The 18,743-nt window shown below is 41.4% G+C and overlaps 1 protein-coding gene across 1 annotated transcript; it reads right to left on the reverse strand.

Annotated features, from left to right (window-relative positions):
* Positions 1 to 538: 538 nt before the first annotated feature.
* On the reverse strand, positions 539 to 4,865 carry LOC307025298 (uncharacterized protein; the record flags this gene model as incomplete). Its single annotated transcript, XM_079659934.1, has 5 exons — positions 4,739 to 4,865; positions 3,748 to 4,500; positions 2,973 to 3,185; positions 2,023 to 2,136; positions 539 to 1,600 (listed from the first exon to the last, which is right to left on the reverse strand). The coding sequence occupies exons 1-5, from the start codon at positions 4,814 to 4,816 to the stop codon at positions 539 to 541; spliced, it is 2,220 nt and encodes a 739-aa protein (XP_079516060.1). The 5' UTR covers positions 4,817 to 4,865.
* Between the last annotated feature and the right edge of the window lie 13,878 nt (positions 4,866 to 18,743).

An 18,743-nucleotide genomic window follows, 5' to 3' on the forward strand; every position in this document is an offset into this window, starting at 1 on the left:
TATAATTCGGTGCCATGTTAAGATGGCAGTAAATGAAAGTGATATGTTGGTAATATTATTTATACATTCTGAGGGCTTGTAATTAGAGGGTAGTCTTTTCAGGCCACATTTCACACTTTCAACATCACCTTTTTGTAAACAGGATCTAACATAACTATTTCCACATTAAATTTCAAACATTTTTTTTCTGAGAGTTATCAAAAAGGACTGACTCTTTAACACCATAACATCAACAATTAACAATTCGACCAGTGACGGACAACACCGTTTAGCTTTCTTAGCTGCAAAAAAAACACACTTAATCTCAGCCTCTAAACTGGGTTACGATCAAACTGACAAAAATGAAAACTGCAGTCATTCTCAAAGCATATTAAAAAAAAAAGTAATATCCTTGTTAAAGCAGAAAATAGAATTGCAGACTGCTCATTACACGGTTCAGTGCATCAGTTGTTTCAATGAAAAAAAAAACACAAAAATATCAAATCAAAATAATATTCCAAACTGTTACTATCAGGCCTGATAATGACTGCTCTCAAGTTCAAAGGATATCCATTTCAAAGTAGTTGCTGGACAGGATATTGTCAAATTCCGTGCGAAATTCAGGGAAAGAGCTGTAGGTACACGGTATTTCAAGGATAGCTCCACAGGTATGAGCAACAGGCCTTCTGCTGAGCCCAGTTTCAGCATTAAAGCACACCCCAATTCTGTCAACACATATGACAGAAGAACCAGTGCAGAAACGCAGGATTTTTTCAGCTTTGGCTTGGTCAGCATTTTTCACATATCGTTGGAGGTGGTTGAAAGTGGTCTGTTCTCTCTGAGACAGCACCACGTTGGTTGTTTCAAACAGTTGGGACACTCTTCTGCCTGTGGCTTTCTTCTTCTCATACAGAGACAACACACTGTCCTTGTCAGGCAGTTTCAGCTGTACAAGTGACATGGGTGTCAAGAAGCAATCGACGATATACTTTGGCTCTTGGAGAATGGCTTTATGAGCCATTGTTTCGATGGCAGGCTCCATGTTGTTCTTTGCCGGTAGGAAATGGGAACCCATCCTTGTGAAAAGGTCGAGCAAGTCCTCTTCATCACTCTCCTCCATTGTGGCCTGGAGAGCCTTCTCCACAGCTGATCTCTCAACAGGAGAGAGGTAGTTGAGAAACGATGTCATCAGGATGTCTACATCAACGGAGTCGACTCCATGAATGCAGGCTAAAATGAAAGCCTTTGATAGCCTCACTGGCATGACACCATGGTCCAGTAATCCTTTCACCCAGATCCGTCCAACTGCTTGCCATTCAGCCTCACAGAAATCTGGCCTCAGCCTTGGAACTCCCTCTGCTTCCCCTTCACACGTTTCAAGAAATTGCTCCCAGAATGCAGTGTAAACCTCCCTTGACCCTCCATTATCATCAATAGCATTTTCATTTACAAAGTCCATCTTTAGAGTCAAATGTATTATGCTACTGTCCATAAATACAGCCAAAAGATCTTCAACAACCTTTGTCCTGTGAATTGATGCACGTCGCGTGCTCTCTGGATTTCCTGAGCCTTCAGCTGAGGTTGATGGGGATAGTTGGCTGCTCGAATTTAAAAGCAAATCCTGTAGTAGAAGAACGAATCATACAAACACACACAAAAAGATTGGTCAATGAATGAAGCAGAGGCCAAAATGTCCTAATTGTTTAAATGTTGAGTATGAATCAAGGTCCATATAATATTGGATTCTATGTTTTTCCCATAATGCAACTCAAAAGCTATTTTTTACAAGACCTTCTTTCCAACTCCACCACACCTCCAGTTTATAACACAGACTTTCTATTTGTTGTCTCCAATTCAAAGCCGAGGTAACACTGAAAACTTCAGTATAAAAATCATCAAAGTTACTTTTTTTATACCTGACCGAGCTCCTCCAGAGCTCTCAGGACAGTATACAAATGTTTTACAGGCCACAGTTATATGAAATCTTACAAGACCGGTAGTTTAAAGGATGTGTTCAGGGTTTCTTGCAGTGATGCATCTTACCTGTGCTGTTTGCACTGTATCCTCATGTATGGACACATGTGCCGAAGGCAGGCCAAAATCAGAGGACAAGGGGAGTAGTAAATCCTGCATTGGTACTCCATTCATCTCCGCACTCTGAAGGATGAATTAAGTATGTTATTAATTGACAGCAGACACTTTGAAGTCTTAGACGTTGTTGCAGACCGTAATTTACAAAAGTATTTCCGTAATAGTCTTCAACATCATCTTCTATTTAAAACCAGAAATACTTGTACGTGTTTATAAAAACTACTGCACAATCACAAGTCAAAAGGACTCTGTTGCTTTCCACTTCTACTGCAGCTTGCTAAATAACACCATTTATTTTAATACAAGTTGTACATGACTTTGCTATACCACTATACACAACAAATGGTAGTTTGATATAGAAATTATCGCAAAAAAAAGAGAATTGTGAAGTTGTGCATGCCACCATGAGTTATGAGCTTATGAGCAAAATTAAAATCTTTGTGGAATTCCACAGGTTTTCATCAGGTCTTGTTTGGTTTGTTGAAATGTGAAAGGTTCTAAAGCAGCATAAACTATTAAATGTTAATCAATATGCTGTGGCAAAATGAAGCTCTAAATATACAAGGGGTGAGCTAACATTTCAGTAAGTACAGTAAGCGTTTCACAGCACTGTAGGTTATTTCATTCGTGTGTCCAAAGAATAATCGGGGAACAGAATACATATGCCATAAAAATAAAAGGACATGGTACATTTTTTTCAAAGTAGGAATGCACATTTGACTTTTTCTATAAATTGAATCGAATTTACTGACTATTGAAATCCAACAAAAAACTACAGTATGTAATTGATTGAATTGAAGTAGCAATACATTTCTCAATCTTTTCTGTGTTTACTGGTTTGGTTTTAATACATATATTTGCATTTCTACCCCCTTACCCAAACACTTTCCTGATCACATTACCTGAGTGACATCCTCATGTGTGACGTCATTCCATTTTATCACAACTATCTCATCACCACCTGCTCCCCAAAGATCATCTTCCGGATCCCATACAAGTGTATCTGCCTCGTCTGTTGGGGTTGAATGGGAGCGATGTGATTGCCTTGGACCTTCTGCTGTCACAGTGTCAGAGGTTGATCTTTGTTTTTTGGATCTTGGTTGTATCTGGAAATGCTACAAAAAAACAACTTTTGTTGTCAGCAGTAATTTGTAATAATGGCAGGGAGAAAAACATGTTTCACAATTAATATCAAATGGTGTGCAAAAAAATACATATGACTACACATTAGCCTATTAAGCATAAAGGTACTGTGCAATAACTTTTAGATATTCTTCAATCTTCCCTCAGAGTCTCTAAGATAAGTGATATGTTTCAAAGCATTACAAATAAAAGTATGAAATAGCAAAAAAATATGCAACAAAAAGAAATGTATGCATCTGACCACACATGTCAACAACAAAGTCCTGGAAAAATTTAAACATACAGAGGTGAAAGTATGTTGGTAACGCCTTGGACAAAAGCGTGTGCTAAATAGCCCTACCATAACTATAGCTATGTAGAAAGTTGCTGACTAACTGTGGTGACTGATGGCACACAATGGAACCTTTCTGTTTTATGAAATCCATGTACATCATTTCTTTATTTAGTTATTACCTGAAGTTTAATCTTCAAGCACTATCTCTTTCCATCTGTCCCTGTCATTAAAGTGACTTTATATTTCCTACTGCCACAAACCTGATCGCTATTGTCGCTGTCAGATGAATATCCATGTTCTGGCAGATCTGTAATCAATTCATCTGCATCAACAGATCCATGTGAGTCTGCTCCCTCAGTGATGGCAACAGATGAATCTACAGATAAGGAATCTTCTCTAACTGTTTCTACCTCAGATGGGGATTGATCTTTTGGGTGGGCTTCTTCTTTTGTGGATATGTAAAATCTAAGCAGCTTCAGTTTAGTTTGTTCATAAAGTCTGCCAACAGTGTCATCTGAAGGGATCTGGTTTCTTTTAAAATCACAGACATCAAAGGTGAAGTCTTCAACTCGCCCTTTTGTTGAGTGGCCATTTGGGAAGAATAGCTTCTTTCCCATTTCCAAAAGCTGAGCAACAGTTGTTGTTTTTTCCACCGATGCATGTCTTGTTCCCCCGCCATTGCAGGTCCTCACTTGTTGGTATTCCTTATTGTGAAAATGAAGCCATCCAATTTCAATCTTCCTGGTAGTCTTTTCTGCTGCGTTATTTCTTTGTCTTGACATCCCTTCACCTTCTTTTTGAAACACACCTGATGCACCACACAATGCTCCTTTTGTTTTTGATTTACTTTTCCGTGCTCCTATTTTATCTCTTAATGTCTGTAGAAGAGTTTCTTTATCTGTGCTGCGCTTTGTTTGTTGACAGAAGGAGAGGACAGCTACTCGGTCACCATATGAAGTGATATACTTTGCCATTTGTTCATCATTCATGATGGTTAGCACTGCCTTGTCAACCTGCAAAAATAAAATAACTAATACATTACCAACAACCACTAGCTTGCTACCTAGCACCCTAACACTTAACTTGTAAACAAACGGCGCTTATCAAATTCAGAAGTCAGCATTAAACGTTTTACAGAAGGATTTTTTAACTGCCATGCTACCTCCATATTACTTATAAAGTGTTTGACTTTTCCAGGCTCTGTGCTGTTACGGTAACTTATTCCGTGAATTGAATGAATGTTCTACGCACCTTGTCACTTTGCATTTTCATGATGTCCTCTTGTGGGACCTCTCTCGAGCGAAGAAAGCTTTCCAAATCCTCCTCCATGACTCTTTCATCTGTTACAAGCTGCCCCAGAGTACTGTAGGTTGCCAAACTGAACCAGCCGGAAGTACATTGCGCTAAACGAACATTTTTGCGGGATAAAGTATTGCGAGATCTCGCAAAAGTATTGCGAGATCTCGCAAAGGGGTTTTGCGATATCTCGCAAAAGTATTGCGAGATCTCGCAAAACATTTGCGAGATATCGCAAAGGTTTTGCGATGTCTCGCAAAACATTTTTATTTATTTTTTCTTCCCCATGTCCCCTTGGGGGCTCCGTAAGTAGTTAATAAAAAACAATAATATCAAAACAAAATATTACTACTAACTTTATTGTGAAATTCAAACTGAACTGCAAAAGAATAGTTTCCGGTCTATTCTGAGCCCGATCTCTGTAGATAAATAAAAATAAAGAACTACGACAGATGTGTAATATATTTAATGCAGCCGAACCATTTATTACAATGCATTCATGTGATGACTTTCAAAGAGTAAAGCAAGCACTGCTGAATAAAGTATGATTTTATCTTTTACGAAACGTTTTTTTTCATATGGAATGCAGTTGGAGGTGAACCAATCACAGAGCTTGAGAACTAATCACGGGGTTTGTCAAACAGAGCACATGGTGTAGTCCTAAACGATAGCTGGGGATTCTGGGTAGTGTAGTGTCTTCTGCCATCCTTTACTCCGAAAAAATATTTGTTTATCCGAATCGAAGGGGAAAAATACAAAAGCATAGCACACAATTTAAACCAATCAATGTTGTGTAATTAACTAGGATAATCTGGTGTTTTTTAGTCGATGAGTAGTGCAGATATCACTGTAAAATCAATCGACAGTAAGGGGAATACTTACTTCCGGGTGTACAATTCTCCGTTATCCAATGGGAATGGACGCTCAACATTGCCTTTAAGGGCAGCCGACACAAACGAAGGCTGTGCTTCCATAAGCGTCAAATCCCGCCGCAGATGGGAATACATTGCAATCAGTTGAAAGCTATTTGCGTCCCTTTATGAAGCTGAAGGAGCCTAGGAGCGTCACAACTGCACGCCACGGGACCCTGACCAAACGTCGCTCCTGGACGATTATGGAGTGAGAGTGTGTTGGTCTCACAGACCCCACGCAGCAACCAGGAAACAACACTAGTAATCCAGCTCACACTGTCTGCTCCTCGAGCCTCAAAGGGCGGAGCAGCGAGCCCCGCAACGTCCCGCCAACACGGCACCCAGACCCCACGCAGCATTCTCATCTGTTTGTCATTACTGGTGTCATTTCCTGGTTGCTAACAAACGCCATTGTAACACATAATCACTGATGTTCCGCTGTAACGGCCCCTACACACGGCGGCGTGCGTTGTCGCTCTTGGGGGGGGCTGAAACTCGACCAACAACCAATCAAATGAATCTCCTGCCCCAGACACACAAGCATGGTGTTTGATTGGCTAGAGCTTGTACTGGCATATGATTCGATTGTCTGACGCCTCCATCGAGGCGTCAAAGGTAGAACATTGCTCTACTTTTGCAGCGAGCACCGCAAGACAAGCGATGCTTTGCTCCCACAATGCAGTTCGGCGAATCGTGACGTCACCCCATTCAAAGTGAATGGGCAGAAGCGTTGAAGCGGCAACGCACGCCGCCGTGTGTAGGGGCCGTAACGGTGGTGGACTCATCAGAACAGAGTGGGCGAGCTGACCAATCAGAGCACAGTGGGCTCACAGGGGGGGCAGGAGCTCCAGCAAGCCGTGTAGGACACAGAGTAGGCTTGTTTGAGACGAGCTGCGGCTCGCCTCGAAAGTAGACGAGAATAGCCGATTGCAGCCGGGGGAGGTCTCAAAATGCTCGCCTGAAGTCGGACAGCTCGGAGTCGGCTTCTTCATCTTCTTCTTCTTCTCTCGTTTTTTTGGCGGATTGCAAACAACTTTAAGGTGCATACCACCGCCTCCAGAGTCGGCTTGACTCGGTTTGCATTTATAAAGAATGCACAAATGTGTTTAATCGTTAATGTCAGATATGTAGGCTACTAAGTAAATACATTTGTTCCTGCTCAAGATTAGATTAAACTTTATTGTTATTAGGGATGTCCCGATCACCTTTTTTTGCTCCCGATCCGATTCCGATCATTTGATTTTGATAATTTGCCGATACCGATTTTTCCCGATCCGATCTTTATGCAATGCATTAAGAGAAAAAAAGAAAAAAAGCATTCAAGTTGTCCCTTACGGTTATTTTTTTAATTTAAATTAGATATTCTATCCAACATGGATATAGCTTCTTTTTTTCACAGCAGCATTGGATCAGTTCAGTTGTGCAGCATTGGATCAAAACAAAATAAAGCTTATCAGTACTCGTTAGCTTACTGCTACAATTAGACACTGCGCCCTGCCCACTCTGTTGCCAGATTTGAGAGAAATAAGCAACCAGGTCTATGAAAACAAGCCCCAAAGAAGCAACACATACATGATGTTGTGTAATTTGAAACCAAAACTAAGTCCTCAGGATTACTTTAAGACTTGAACATGGTCATTTTTGTTTTGTAACATTGAATACAAAATTTAAAAAAAGTATTAAAAAATAAATTAAAAAATCCCGATCACCGATTTTTTTCTCCTGATTCCGATCTTTTGAAAATCATGTGATCGGCTCCGATCCCCGATCACGTGATCGGATCGGGACATCTCTAATTGTTATTGCACAGATTACAGGTACTGAGAGAACGAAATGCAGTTTAGCTTCTTACCAGGAGTGCAAAGCAGTAAAGTGAAAAGTAATGTACACAATCTACAGAATAAAATATAGAATTAATTGAATGATGAATAAACAGGGAGGGGTATGAATACACTAGATATACACAGCAGCCTGTGAGCAGTATGAACAGTGTGAATACACTTGATCAGAGGTGCCCAGTACGTCGACCGCGGTCGACCACGGGGGCAATGCTGGTAGATCGCGAGTCATTCATAAAAAAAAAAAATCCAGCTCCGTTAAAATAGACAAGGCAGGTTTTGATCCCTCCTCCCTTGGCCTCCCTACCACTTAATTCAGGAGTTTACTTGATTGACAGAAAAAGCGACCTATCGCTTTCCAGTCTGTTAACCCAGAATGCAAAGCGATACAAAATCATTCAAGTGCCGGGAAAACTCAAATTAAGAGGCAAACAAGAGACAAACAACAAAATTAGTGCGGGACTGAGCAAAAAGCTAAAAATATACCACTTCCACCCAGAATGGGAGGAAGAATATTTTTTTGTGATGTCACATTCAAAGGTTATTTGCATTATTTGTAAAGCAAGCGTCGCTCTGCCAAAGAAAGGTAACGTGGAGAGGCATTATCGGAGTGTTCACAAGGCATATGACAGCGACTTCCCTCCGAGTAGCGAGTTGAGAAAGAGAAAGGTCATGTATTATTGCTACACAAACATTATCTCGTAGTCTTAGTGTCGCCAACTCGTTGCTAACATGCAAAAAGACAAACAAATGCGTCTATGGTCCGTGTATTTTCGATCTTTCCAATCGAGACGAGATCTCTCTCTCCCCCGTCTGTGTGCGATGGGTGCGGGGCAGTTTACACACACTCGGCTGCTAGATGCAGCAACATGGCGGGGATGGCGGAGAGAAGCGCTCCAAGGTGTGGTTAAATGTTACCCGCCTTAAGGTGGACAATGCTCCTTGCCAAGAGTGTTTAGCATGTAAGGGCGGTAACACGAGCAATTTGTCTAAACATTTAGCAAAAGTGCACCACATTCAGACGGAGGATTGCACCGGGTTCGACTGTCTTTCTAGTAGCTCTGTAGCCCCATCCACGAGTAACTTTTTCACGTCAGCAACACACAGAGTTAACACAATTATAGAAACATGGGTTAATGATTAGAGAGGTAACTGAGTTACTCTTTATTTTGTTAAAGTTTCAGCTGTTCTGTTTATAGTTCTGTCATCAGATTATTTAATACGATTTGTTAAAACATTGTTGTTTCTTTTGATGTGAAATGTTATTTATTTAATTTAAATAAAAAGCAATGTTAATTTTGTTCACAATTTGTTTAGTTAATTTAATAATATATGTATTTTTGAATCAAGTTTTCATCTTTATTGTCTTCATTGTTAGTTTCCACATGCCTAAAACAACCTCAAGCTAAATCTAAAAGTTGATGGCTAAATAAGAGCGTTTGAGAAATTGTGCAAGGCATAATAGTCCGGATAGTCGATTAATCGTTTCATTAATCGATAGATTAATCGATTATCAAATTAGTCGTTTGTTGCATGCTGGTTGTCCCATGTATAAATAAAACGTGTTATTCAGCAACTCTTGCAATTTGGGATTTTATTTTTGGTTGGTAGACCTTGGTGAGCTGGTCATTTCAAAAGTAGCTCACCAGCCTGCCTGTGGGCACCGGCCTGCACAAAGTAGCCTGTGAGCAGTATGAACAGTGTATGAATATGCTAAGATATATAAAGTATGAAAACGGTAAGCAGTGCAAGTATAGTATAAAATATATAGATATTAATTTCATGATGATAAACATTGTGGAACAATGATGAAAATGCGAATGGAAGTGGCGACGTAAAACTGACACAAAACAACAACAAACTTTTGCCGAGCCAATTGGAGAGGTTCATCAGCAGCACGGGGTAGAAAACCACCAATGAGCGCTCAGCTCGAGATACCAGCGAGTATCAAAATCCCAGCGATCAATCCCATTCAACCCATCAAGCATTTCGCTTCCGCAGCCCGTGGAGAGGAACTGCGCCGCATCACCGCGCCTCGCTCTCAAGGCTGCGGGCCTCTTTGTCCCGCGAGATTTCAACGTCGCATGTAGGCGAACCTCCTCCAGAGCAAGTCGGACAAAATAGGCTTGTTTGAGACGCGTTGCGGCTCGCCTCGAAAGTAGACGCGAATAGCCGATCGCAGCCGGGGGAGGTCTCAAAAAGCTCGCCTGAAGTCGGACAGCTCAGAGTCGGATTCTTCTTCTTCTTCTTCTACTTCTTCGCCTTCTTCTTCTTCTCTCGGTTTTTTGGCGGATTGCAAACAACTTTAAGGTGCATACCGCCACCTCCGGAGTCGGCTTGACTCGGTTTGCATTCATCAAGAATGCACAAATGTGTTTAATCGTTCATGTCAGATATGTACTAAATAAATACATTTGTTCCTGCTCAAGATTAGATTCAACTTTATTGTTATTGCACATATTACAGGTACTGAGACAACAAAATGCAGTTTAGCTTCCAACCAGGAGTGCAACAAGCAGTAAAGTGAAAAGTAATGTACACAATCTACAGAATAAAATATAGAATGAATTGAATGATGAATAAACAGTGAGGGGTATGAATATACACAGCAGCCTGTGAGCAGTATGAACAGTGTGTATGAATATGCTAAGATATATAAAGTATGAAAACGGTAAGCAGTGCAAGTATAGTATAACATATATAGATATTAATTTCATGATGATAATCATTGTGGATTAATGATGAAAAATGTGAATGGAAGAGGCGACGTAAAACTGACACCAAACAACAACAAACTTTTGCCGAGCCAATTGGAGAGTTTCATCAGCAGCACGGGGTAAAAACCACCAATGAGCGCTCAGCTCGAGATACCAGCGAGTCGTTTCCCATCAAGCATTTCGCTTCCGCAGCCCGAGGAGAGGAACTGCGCCGCCTCGCCTCGCTCTCAAGGCTGCGGGCGTCTTTGTTCCGCGAGATTTCAACGTCTCATGTGAGCGAGCCTCCAGAGCAAGTCGGACAAAAATGACTAACCATCATGCAACGCACGAGCAAGACGTTGATCGAACTTGCGCAGGTCTGCGCAGGTCTCGCTTGTCTCAAACAAGCCTAGTGACTAACAATCATGCAACGCACTAGCAAGACGTTGATCGCAACTGCGCAGGTCTCGCTTGTCTCAAACAAGCCTAGTGAAAACACATACTATACAGAGATGCTGTATGAGAAACCAATGTGATTTTTGAACATTGAACAATGTAAATATATTCTAGTATACCTCAACAATGGAATTATGATCAGTAGAAATGGCCATGTCATGGGACCTGTAATGCTAAAAAACAAACACAGCCAGATGGGGGCGTCGTTGCTCAAGTGATTAATCATAAGACAACAGAAATGTAGCTGACTTGCAATCATACACAAATAAAAGTAGAGGAATAACATGGTACAAAAAAAGTGCTGACGGCTGTTTTGCATTTCATTTTGGTATTTATTTTTATTTTTAAGAAAAATAAATTATTGGTAAGAGAACAACTTAATTTTGTAATGCAGTTAGTTTTCTTTGTGCATTATTGAGAGTGTATGTTATAAAAAAACAAGAATTGAAAGGCTGCAACGACAGATTGAAGTGCATTTATTCGATTACTCTAACGGTCCTGAATCATTAACCATCAATTAGGACTGAATGCAATCATCGCATTACAACATTGTGGCTAATTTAGTTTCCAGGTTGTTTAAAGCTAGAGTTATGGGAGGGTTTGATGGAGGTGAAAAGCAATGTTTTTACAATTGGAAGACGGATTGTTTTACAAGCAGACGTTACATCTGTTCCTGCCACTCCCTGCTGGCTGAGAGCATGGGAACCTTCAACAGGCACTGAGAATACTTCATTTATCAATTTAAAGGGGAAAAGACCCATGCATGGATCTGCATTGTGTTTTAAAGGGGGGAGGATGGATGCTTAGCAGGGTTCCACACATCATCCAGTTGTAAGATTAAATAAACCCTGTACGATTAATCTTTAGGCACGGCAAGAGTATAATTATTATAATGTATTTATTGGGAAGCATGAGTAAAAAAACATTAGTCTTAAAGAGAGAAGAGATGCTCTATGCCAGATTTGAGCTAAAGGCTATTTCCATCTGCTGTCACTGGGCAGGTACACACAACAACAAACATTAAAACATTTCATATCACACTAACTAACAACCGAACAGGTCAAAATACAGTCAAATGTATGTTGCCAACCACTGGTTGCCTAAAATCCATTTTTGTTGCACCATGGAAGAGAGTGTGAACGTCTGAGCAGGTTTTAAACTCAGCTGGATGCAGGTCCCAATGTCCTGTATGTTCTGAGGATGTAAATGCTTCCAATAAGAGTATCTCCTGAATCTGGCACTTCCTGTCTGCGGCTGGTGGCGCTCACTCTGCCAAACATGGTTTTGAGTTTCTCTCACTGTCTTGTCCTGCGTTGGCCCCCCAGGAATGGTTACCACCACTCTTTAATAAGCCATTTCACAGGGGTCAATTCCCCTTTCTCCACGGCGTCAGCTGGGGGGCCCCCTCACCTCTTCCTCACCCATGGCTCCCCCATTGGCATGTGTTCAGCCCGGCGTTGTTTACTTGACGGCACATTTAGAGGGGTTAGCATTTCACCAGGGCAGCTGTTGGCACCATGTGCCTTCCCCTCAGGCGGCTGGTCGACGGCACGCACGCCACTGCTTCACACACCCTCCAGCATCCCCCCCGAGGGACCCTCCCTCCCTTCTCTCACCCCTCGCTTGGCCTTGGTTAAAACCAGTAGCCTCAATCGGGTATCAAATACCAGTTTAATGTGAAGACACAGATGTGGCTTTAATTGAGTTTGTCAATAAATAATGAATAATACATAATGAAAACAACATTATTAATATATTAAGAAATAAATAATAAATCTATGAAATTATCAAATATAATATTCAGAAAACACTAGGGATTAAACATGTAAATAAAATAAAAACAGCTAAAAGTCCATAAAAACAACTAAAAGTCCATAAAAACAACCCACCGTAGATGAAAAAAAGTAATAAAAAAAAAAGATAAAAGACTACGGCCATAATAATGTTTTTTCTTTTAAACCAGAAGAGAGAGATAATATTTTAATTTCCTTTCAACATATCTTGAAAGTTATTAATATCCAGAGGTTGTTCCCCTGTTTAGGGGCATAAAACAGATGTCAGTTTTTTAGCATCCCCCTCAGGGACCCTTCCTCCCTTCTCTCAACCCTCGCTCGGCCCTGGTTAAAACCAGTAGCCTCGATCGAAGATCAGATACCAGTTTAGTGTGAAGACACAGTTGTGGCTTTAATTGATGGCTCCGGGTTGCTTCTCTGCAGCCAATGGCGTTTGAGCGTTAAAAACTCAATTCAGTGTCAACAAGGAGTGTCCGCTTGCTGTATATAGTACACATGTGACATGAACAGACTTTATTCATAGCGCGACAGCTAATATCATGTCTGTCATTAGCCGGATTAAGAGCTCCTGTCGCTGCATTTTCCATGTCATCTCTCTTGATGAGTTCCCAGACAGCTGTAACGACCACCAGGACTCACGGAGATACACAATGTTTGGAGTTTTAGCTGTTTTTGTTTTCAGCCATGATAGCAGCACGGCTCTATGGAAGACAATGTCGGTCTGTCTATTGGTCCACAACTTTGGTCCTGACTGAAATATCTCAACATCTATTAAATGGACTGCAATAACATTTTGTTAAAACAATCATGGTCCTAAACTTGAAGTAAGCTTTTATGCGGTAAAGTTGTGCCGCTGAAAGCTGTTTGGCTTGCTAATGAAGAGGACAACTATCCTATTTGAAGACCAATATATAGCTTATATATAGACACAACACTTAGCATGTTGATTATACTGGCATTCTTTATGAACATCACATAGTAACAATAACTGTGAAATAAGATAGACAAAGTATATGATTCCTTAGCTCTCATACTGACATCGTTTTTGCCCACCTACACTACAAGAGCATAATATCATTTCTGTAATTCAGTAATGTTTTTCAGATTTGGTGCAACATTTACTGTAGTTCCTGAGCGTGCCTCTCCTCCAGCAGTCTGACATTACAGACATGTCTCCACAACTATTCCATCGATTGCAATTTGAAATTTGGTACAGATATCCATGATCCCCAGACAAAATGTCCTAATGGCATGTTGAGCCCCGAACATGCTAACATCCACATTAAGATGTGTTACCATTTAGTCCTGCAGCAAATCCTAAATGAGGCCATGACAAAAACTGGTTTTATATCCTAAAAATGCTATGGAAAGGCAGATCAACGCTTGCTTTCTAGTCTTCTTTGGCACAGGGTAAACTGGACCGTCCTTCACAAAAGGGAGGGACATAATGCAGTCTCATAATTCCTTGCAGCAGCACCAAAACAGAACCACGTCCAAAACTTCCAGCATCAGATAATTACATAGTTAAAGTGCAGTCAGATTAACCCTCACTCCTCATAAATTCTCCTTCACATCTTTCTTTGAAGTCTTGATGTTTTAGCCATCAAGGAAAAGTGGTGAAAAAGGACCTAAATGGTTCTAGGTTTGGTATTTGATTGCAGCCTTAATCTTGTTTTTTGACAAATGTTTTTATTGGCATTAGACATTACATGCATGTAAAAGAAGAAGAAGACAAAAAAAGCAAAAAAGTTACAATAATAAAAATGAATACTTAAGTTAATAACATACACAAATATGTATACAGTATACAGATGATGACAGTGAACAATAATTCCAAACAACATAAATGATTAACAATAATATAAGTGGACATGTAGAATTGTCTAAAGGTTTACCATTAGGTAACAAAGCTGGTAGACAGGAAGCTTCATCACATCCAATCATATCTTGCCTGATTGACAAGGCCGAGCTAGTTCCTTTCCAAAAACGATTAGAATTCCCCCCATACTTGAAGGCTTCGGGCTCTCCCTTTATGGAATAATTCCTTTTCTCTAAGGCTAGACAGTGAGAGAGGTTTTTTAACAAGTGACTGGTTGAGGGGTTTTCTGTAGCGCAGCGAGGGGTGCTGCGGGACTGTCTGCGTGCATGCACATCTCTCCCAGATGAGCTGAACAGTTTTTTTGCATGATCCGAGAGCAGCAAGGCTGTGGAGACACAGAAGGTTTAGGAGCCCTGCCCTTTTGTTTTAGACAGGGCAGATGTGTGCAAATCCTTTAAAAGGGTGAATACACACAAGGCTCCTGGACCTGATGGCATCCCTGGCCGTGTTCTCAGGGTGTGTGCAGTTCAGCTGGCAGAGGTGTTCACAGACATCTTCAACAGATCCCTGCTGCAGTCTGAAGTCCCCACATGCTTCAAACACTCCACCATCGTTCCTGTCCCCCCAAAAAACTAAATCCACCAGCCTCAACGACTACCGCCCAGTAGCACTCACCTCCATCATCATGAAGTGCTTTGAGCGGTTATTCAAAACCTTCTTCATCACCTCCTCCCTCCCTGACTCTCTGGACCCCCTGCAGTTTGCCTACAGAGCTAACAGGTCCAGAGACGACGCCATAGCCCCCCCCCCCCCCTCCACACTGCCCTCTCACACCTGGACCAGAGGAACACATATGTGAGAATGCTGTTCATTGACTACAGTTCAGCTTTCAATACCATTGTGCCCTCCAAGCTGGTCATCAAGCTCAGAGACCTTGGGCTCAACAGCGCCCTCTGTGACTGGATCCTGAACTTCCTGACGGGCAGACCCCAGGCAGTGCGGGTGGGAAACATCACATCCTCCACCCTGATCCTCAACACCGGAGCCCCTCAAGGCTGTGTGCTCGAACCTCTCCTCTACTCCCTGTTCACTCACGACTGCGTGACCACACACAGCTCCAACACCATCGTGAAGTTTGCTGACGACACGACCGCCATCGGCCAGATCACCGACGGCGACGAGACGGCGTACAGAGAGGAGGTCGAAAACCTGACATCTTGGTGCCAGGATAACAACCTCCATCTCAACGTCAGCAAAACAAAGGAGCTGATTGTGGATTACAGGAAGCAGCAGGGAGAGGGACATGCCCCCATCACCATCAATGGGACTACGGTGGAGAGAGTCAGCAGCTTCAGGTTCCTTGGGGTCCAGATCACTGAGGACCTGACATGGACTCTTCACACCACCACCATCTCCAAAACAGCTCGACAGCAGCTCTTCTTCCTCTGCAGGCTGAGGAGGTTCAACATGGACTCCAGGATACTCTGCAACTTCTACAGGTGCACCATAGAGAGTATCCTGACCTTCTACAGGTGCACCAGAGAGCATCCTGACCTTCTACAGGTGCACTATAGAGAGCATCCTGACCTTCTACAGGTGTACCATAGAGAGTATCCTGACCTTCTACAGGTGCACCATAGAGAGCATCCTGACTGGCTGCATCACGGCCTGGTACGGCAGCTGCACCGCCCTCAACCGTAAGGCTTTACAGAGGGAGGTGAAAACCGCAGAGAACATCACCATCCATGGAGGACCTTTACTCCCAGCGCCTCAGGAAGAAAGCCCTCAGGATTATAAAGACCCACATCACCCCAGCAACAAACTGTTCTGCCTGCTGCTGTCTGGCAGGCGGTACCGCAGCATCAGGACTAAAACCACCAGACTCAGGGACAGTTTCATTCCACAGGCCATAAGACTGTTAAACACCTGAACTAAGAACATCCATAACATTCACCTGTTTGTAACTTACAAATGATGTATCACTTGTATATAGACTCTTATGGCACTAGCAATAGAAGAAAACTCGTTTTTCTTGGTGTCATCAAGTCTTGGAATCACAGGGAAATTGTGAATCTTGTTTAGAAATAAGGAAGGGATCAGATCCAGATAACGGAGAAAACTATTGGTGTGAACAGTTCATTCAAAGATGCCAGCAGAGGATAAGATGTGGCGATGAAAGCACAGGTAAGATGAGTAGAGAGCGAAGTGACTGAGAGTGGAAAGAGTATGTGACTCCTCAGTGACATTTAGTCCTGCGTCTCAGACTGTTAATAAGCCAATAAACCTCTCAACAGAATCTGACGGAGGAGTTGTCACCTACGCTCGTAATTCAAGGTGACATGCAAGAGAGGCGCTCAACAAATGATCTTAAATATAAACCCACTTCAAGATGTGCTCAGTGAGTGGTAGAAAAATAATTCAGACCAGGGGCCTCATTTATAAAGGGATATACGCTCAAAGTATGGCGTACGCCAGTTTCTACGCAATGTTTGCGATTTAGAAAATATTAACTTGAAGGGAAAATGTGCGGTCCTCCACGCAAACTCTAACCCATGCGTACGCACTAAGCACAAACACGGGAGAGACGAGAAACTGCGACACCGTTGGCAGAAGGAAGAATGGAGAGCAATATGTGGAAATAATACCATAAATAAAATGTTACCTCTCATTTATCATATATGAAGAATTCATTTTCAAACATTGATTAAAGCCAATCTTAAAATAATTAAACAAACGTTTGCGACTCCTCAGTGCACACAAAAACATAACTTGGAGAAATAAATATATACGGATATGTTATTTAAAACCACCTCGAATATGTTGTGTTAATGTTATGAAATGTTTTCTCATGAATGATGCGGGAAGCAGGAGGACAGAATTACGTCTAAACCGACGTCATTTTGCATTTCTATAGGTTGCAGATACGAGAATGTTTTTTTTCTTGGCAAACGGCATAAAACACGATTAAACGTATACTATCACGTTTAATCGTGTTTTATGCCGTTTGCCAAGACTTGATAAGTCACAGGAGGTATAGAAACTAAGAACACCATATATGGTAAATTGTACAGCTAATATAACACAACACATTAGTTGTATTTCCTTTAACTGGTTGATATGGAGTTGCTGCGGGGGGTGGGGGGTTTTAGATGCACAGCTGATCGACAGCTGGGACACAAACCACCAAATACAAAAAAAATAATTCAGATCCAGTCGTCATGACTCCACCCCTGAGGGATTCCCCGATCATTTCTTACAGTTTCTCATGAAGGAGGTGTCTCCTCTCCCCGGTACAAACACACTGCCTGAGGAAGGTTAGGCTATGTGTACTATTTGTGTCAATATCCTTTTTCGGACCACTTATTTATTTATTTTGGTGACGATCCGACCTCCATGCTGCTACTCTCGTTCAAACTGCATCCACCAAACAATATGATTTATCTCGACCTCCCCAAAATAACTGACACATGTCTTTTTTAGCTGTTCTGTCGTCATTTCCTGCGATCTTCTTCATGCAGTCAGTCAAAATCAATGAATGAATGGGCGTTTCTTTGACTATTTATGGACAAATATGGGCGTTACGTGAAGCCCGCCAAAGCTGTACCGCATTTCGAGTCGATTGTGATTTATAAAGGGAAACCTTACGTACGCAATGTTTTGTGAATCGGAAAATGTCGGAAACTTTCTGTACCTATTTTTTGGATTTCTACTACGTAAGCAACCTTCCCACATGAATCCTACCACTGCGTTATAAATGAGGCCCCAGGTCATTAAAAGTCAGAGTTCAAAATGTTACTGAAGTAATAGTAAAGAAGCATTATCCACAAAATGCACTTATAATATCAAAAGTCAGAGTTCTTATTAGTTCCTATGTAGTGTTTTTAATGTTGTAGTTTGTCAATGTACAGCGCATTTTGGATACTTTGTGTACTATAATAGTAATTTATACATATCATGTAAAGACTTGGTTTATGTTAAAGTAACAAGTAACTAAAAGTAGCATAAGAATTTGTTTGTAGCCTTTATTTATCGAGGTAAAAATCCCATTGAGATCAACGATATCTTTTTCAAGGGAGACCTGCCGCACATTGGTTACACATGTAACAGAAATACAACAGAAAACAAAAGGACACATACAACATAATGACAGGGGTACAATTTACAAACGTATTCACAAAGACAGGTACCAGGAGTATCAAATATCATTTCATCCAGCTGTGCTTTAAAATTATGCAGGGGAACCAAAATGCTCATTTTCAAAATGTTTTGCAGAGTGTTCCAAGCTAGAGGAGCTGCACACATAAAAGCGTTAGTGCCTAAAACAGTCCTAGCACTTGTAAAAACACATTCTGGGATCTTAGACAATAGCTACTTGCGACTCTCTGTGATATCAGTGAGCAGATGTAAGGTGGTAGTTTACCCAGCATGGCTTTATAAATGAACATGT

Source organism: Notothenia rossii (assembly GCF_949606895.1).
Source record: "Notothenia rossii genome assembly, chromosome: 11".
Lineage (NCBI taxonomy): Eukaryota > Metazoa > Chordata > Actinopteri > Perciformes > Nototheniidae > Notothenia > Notothenia rossii.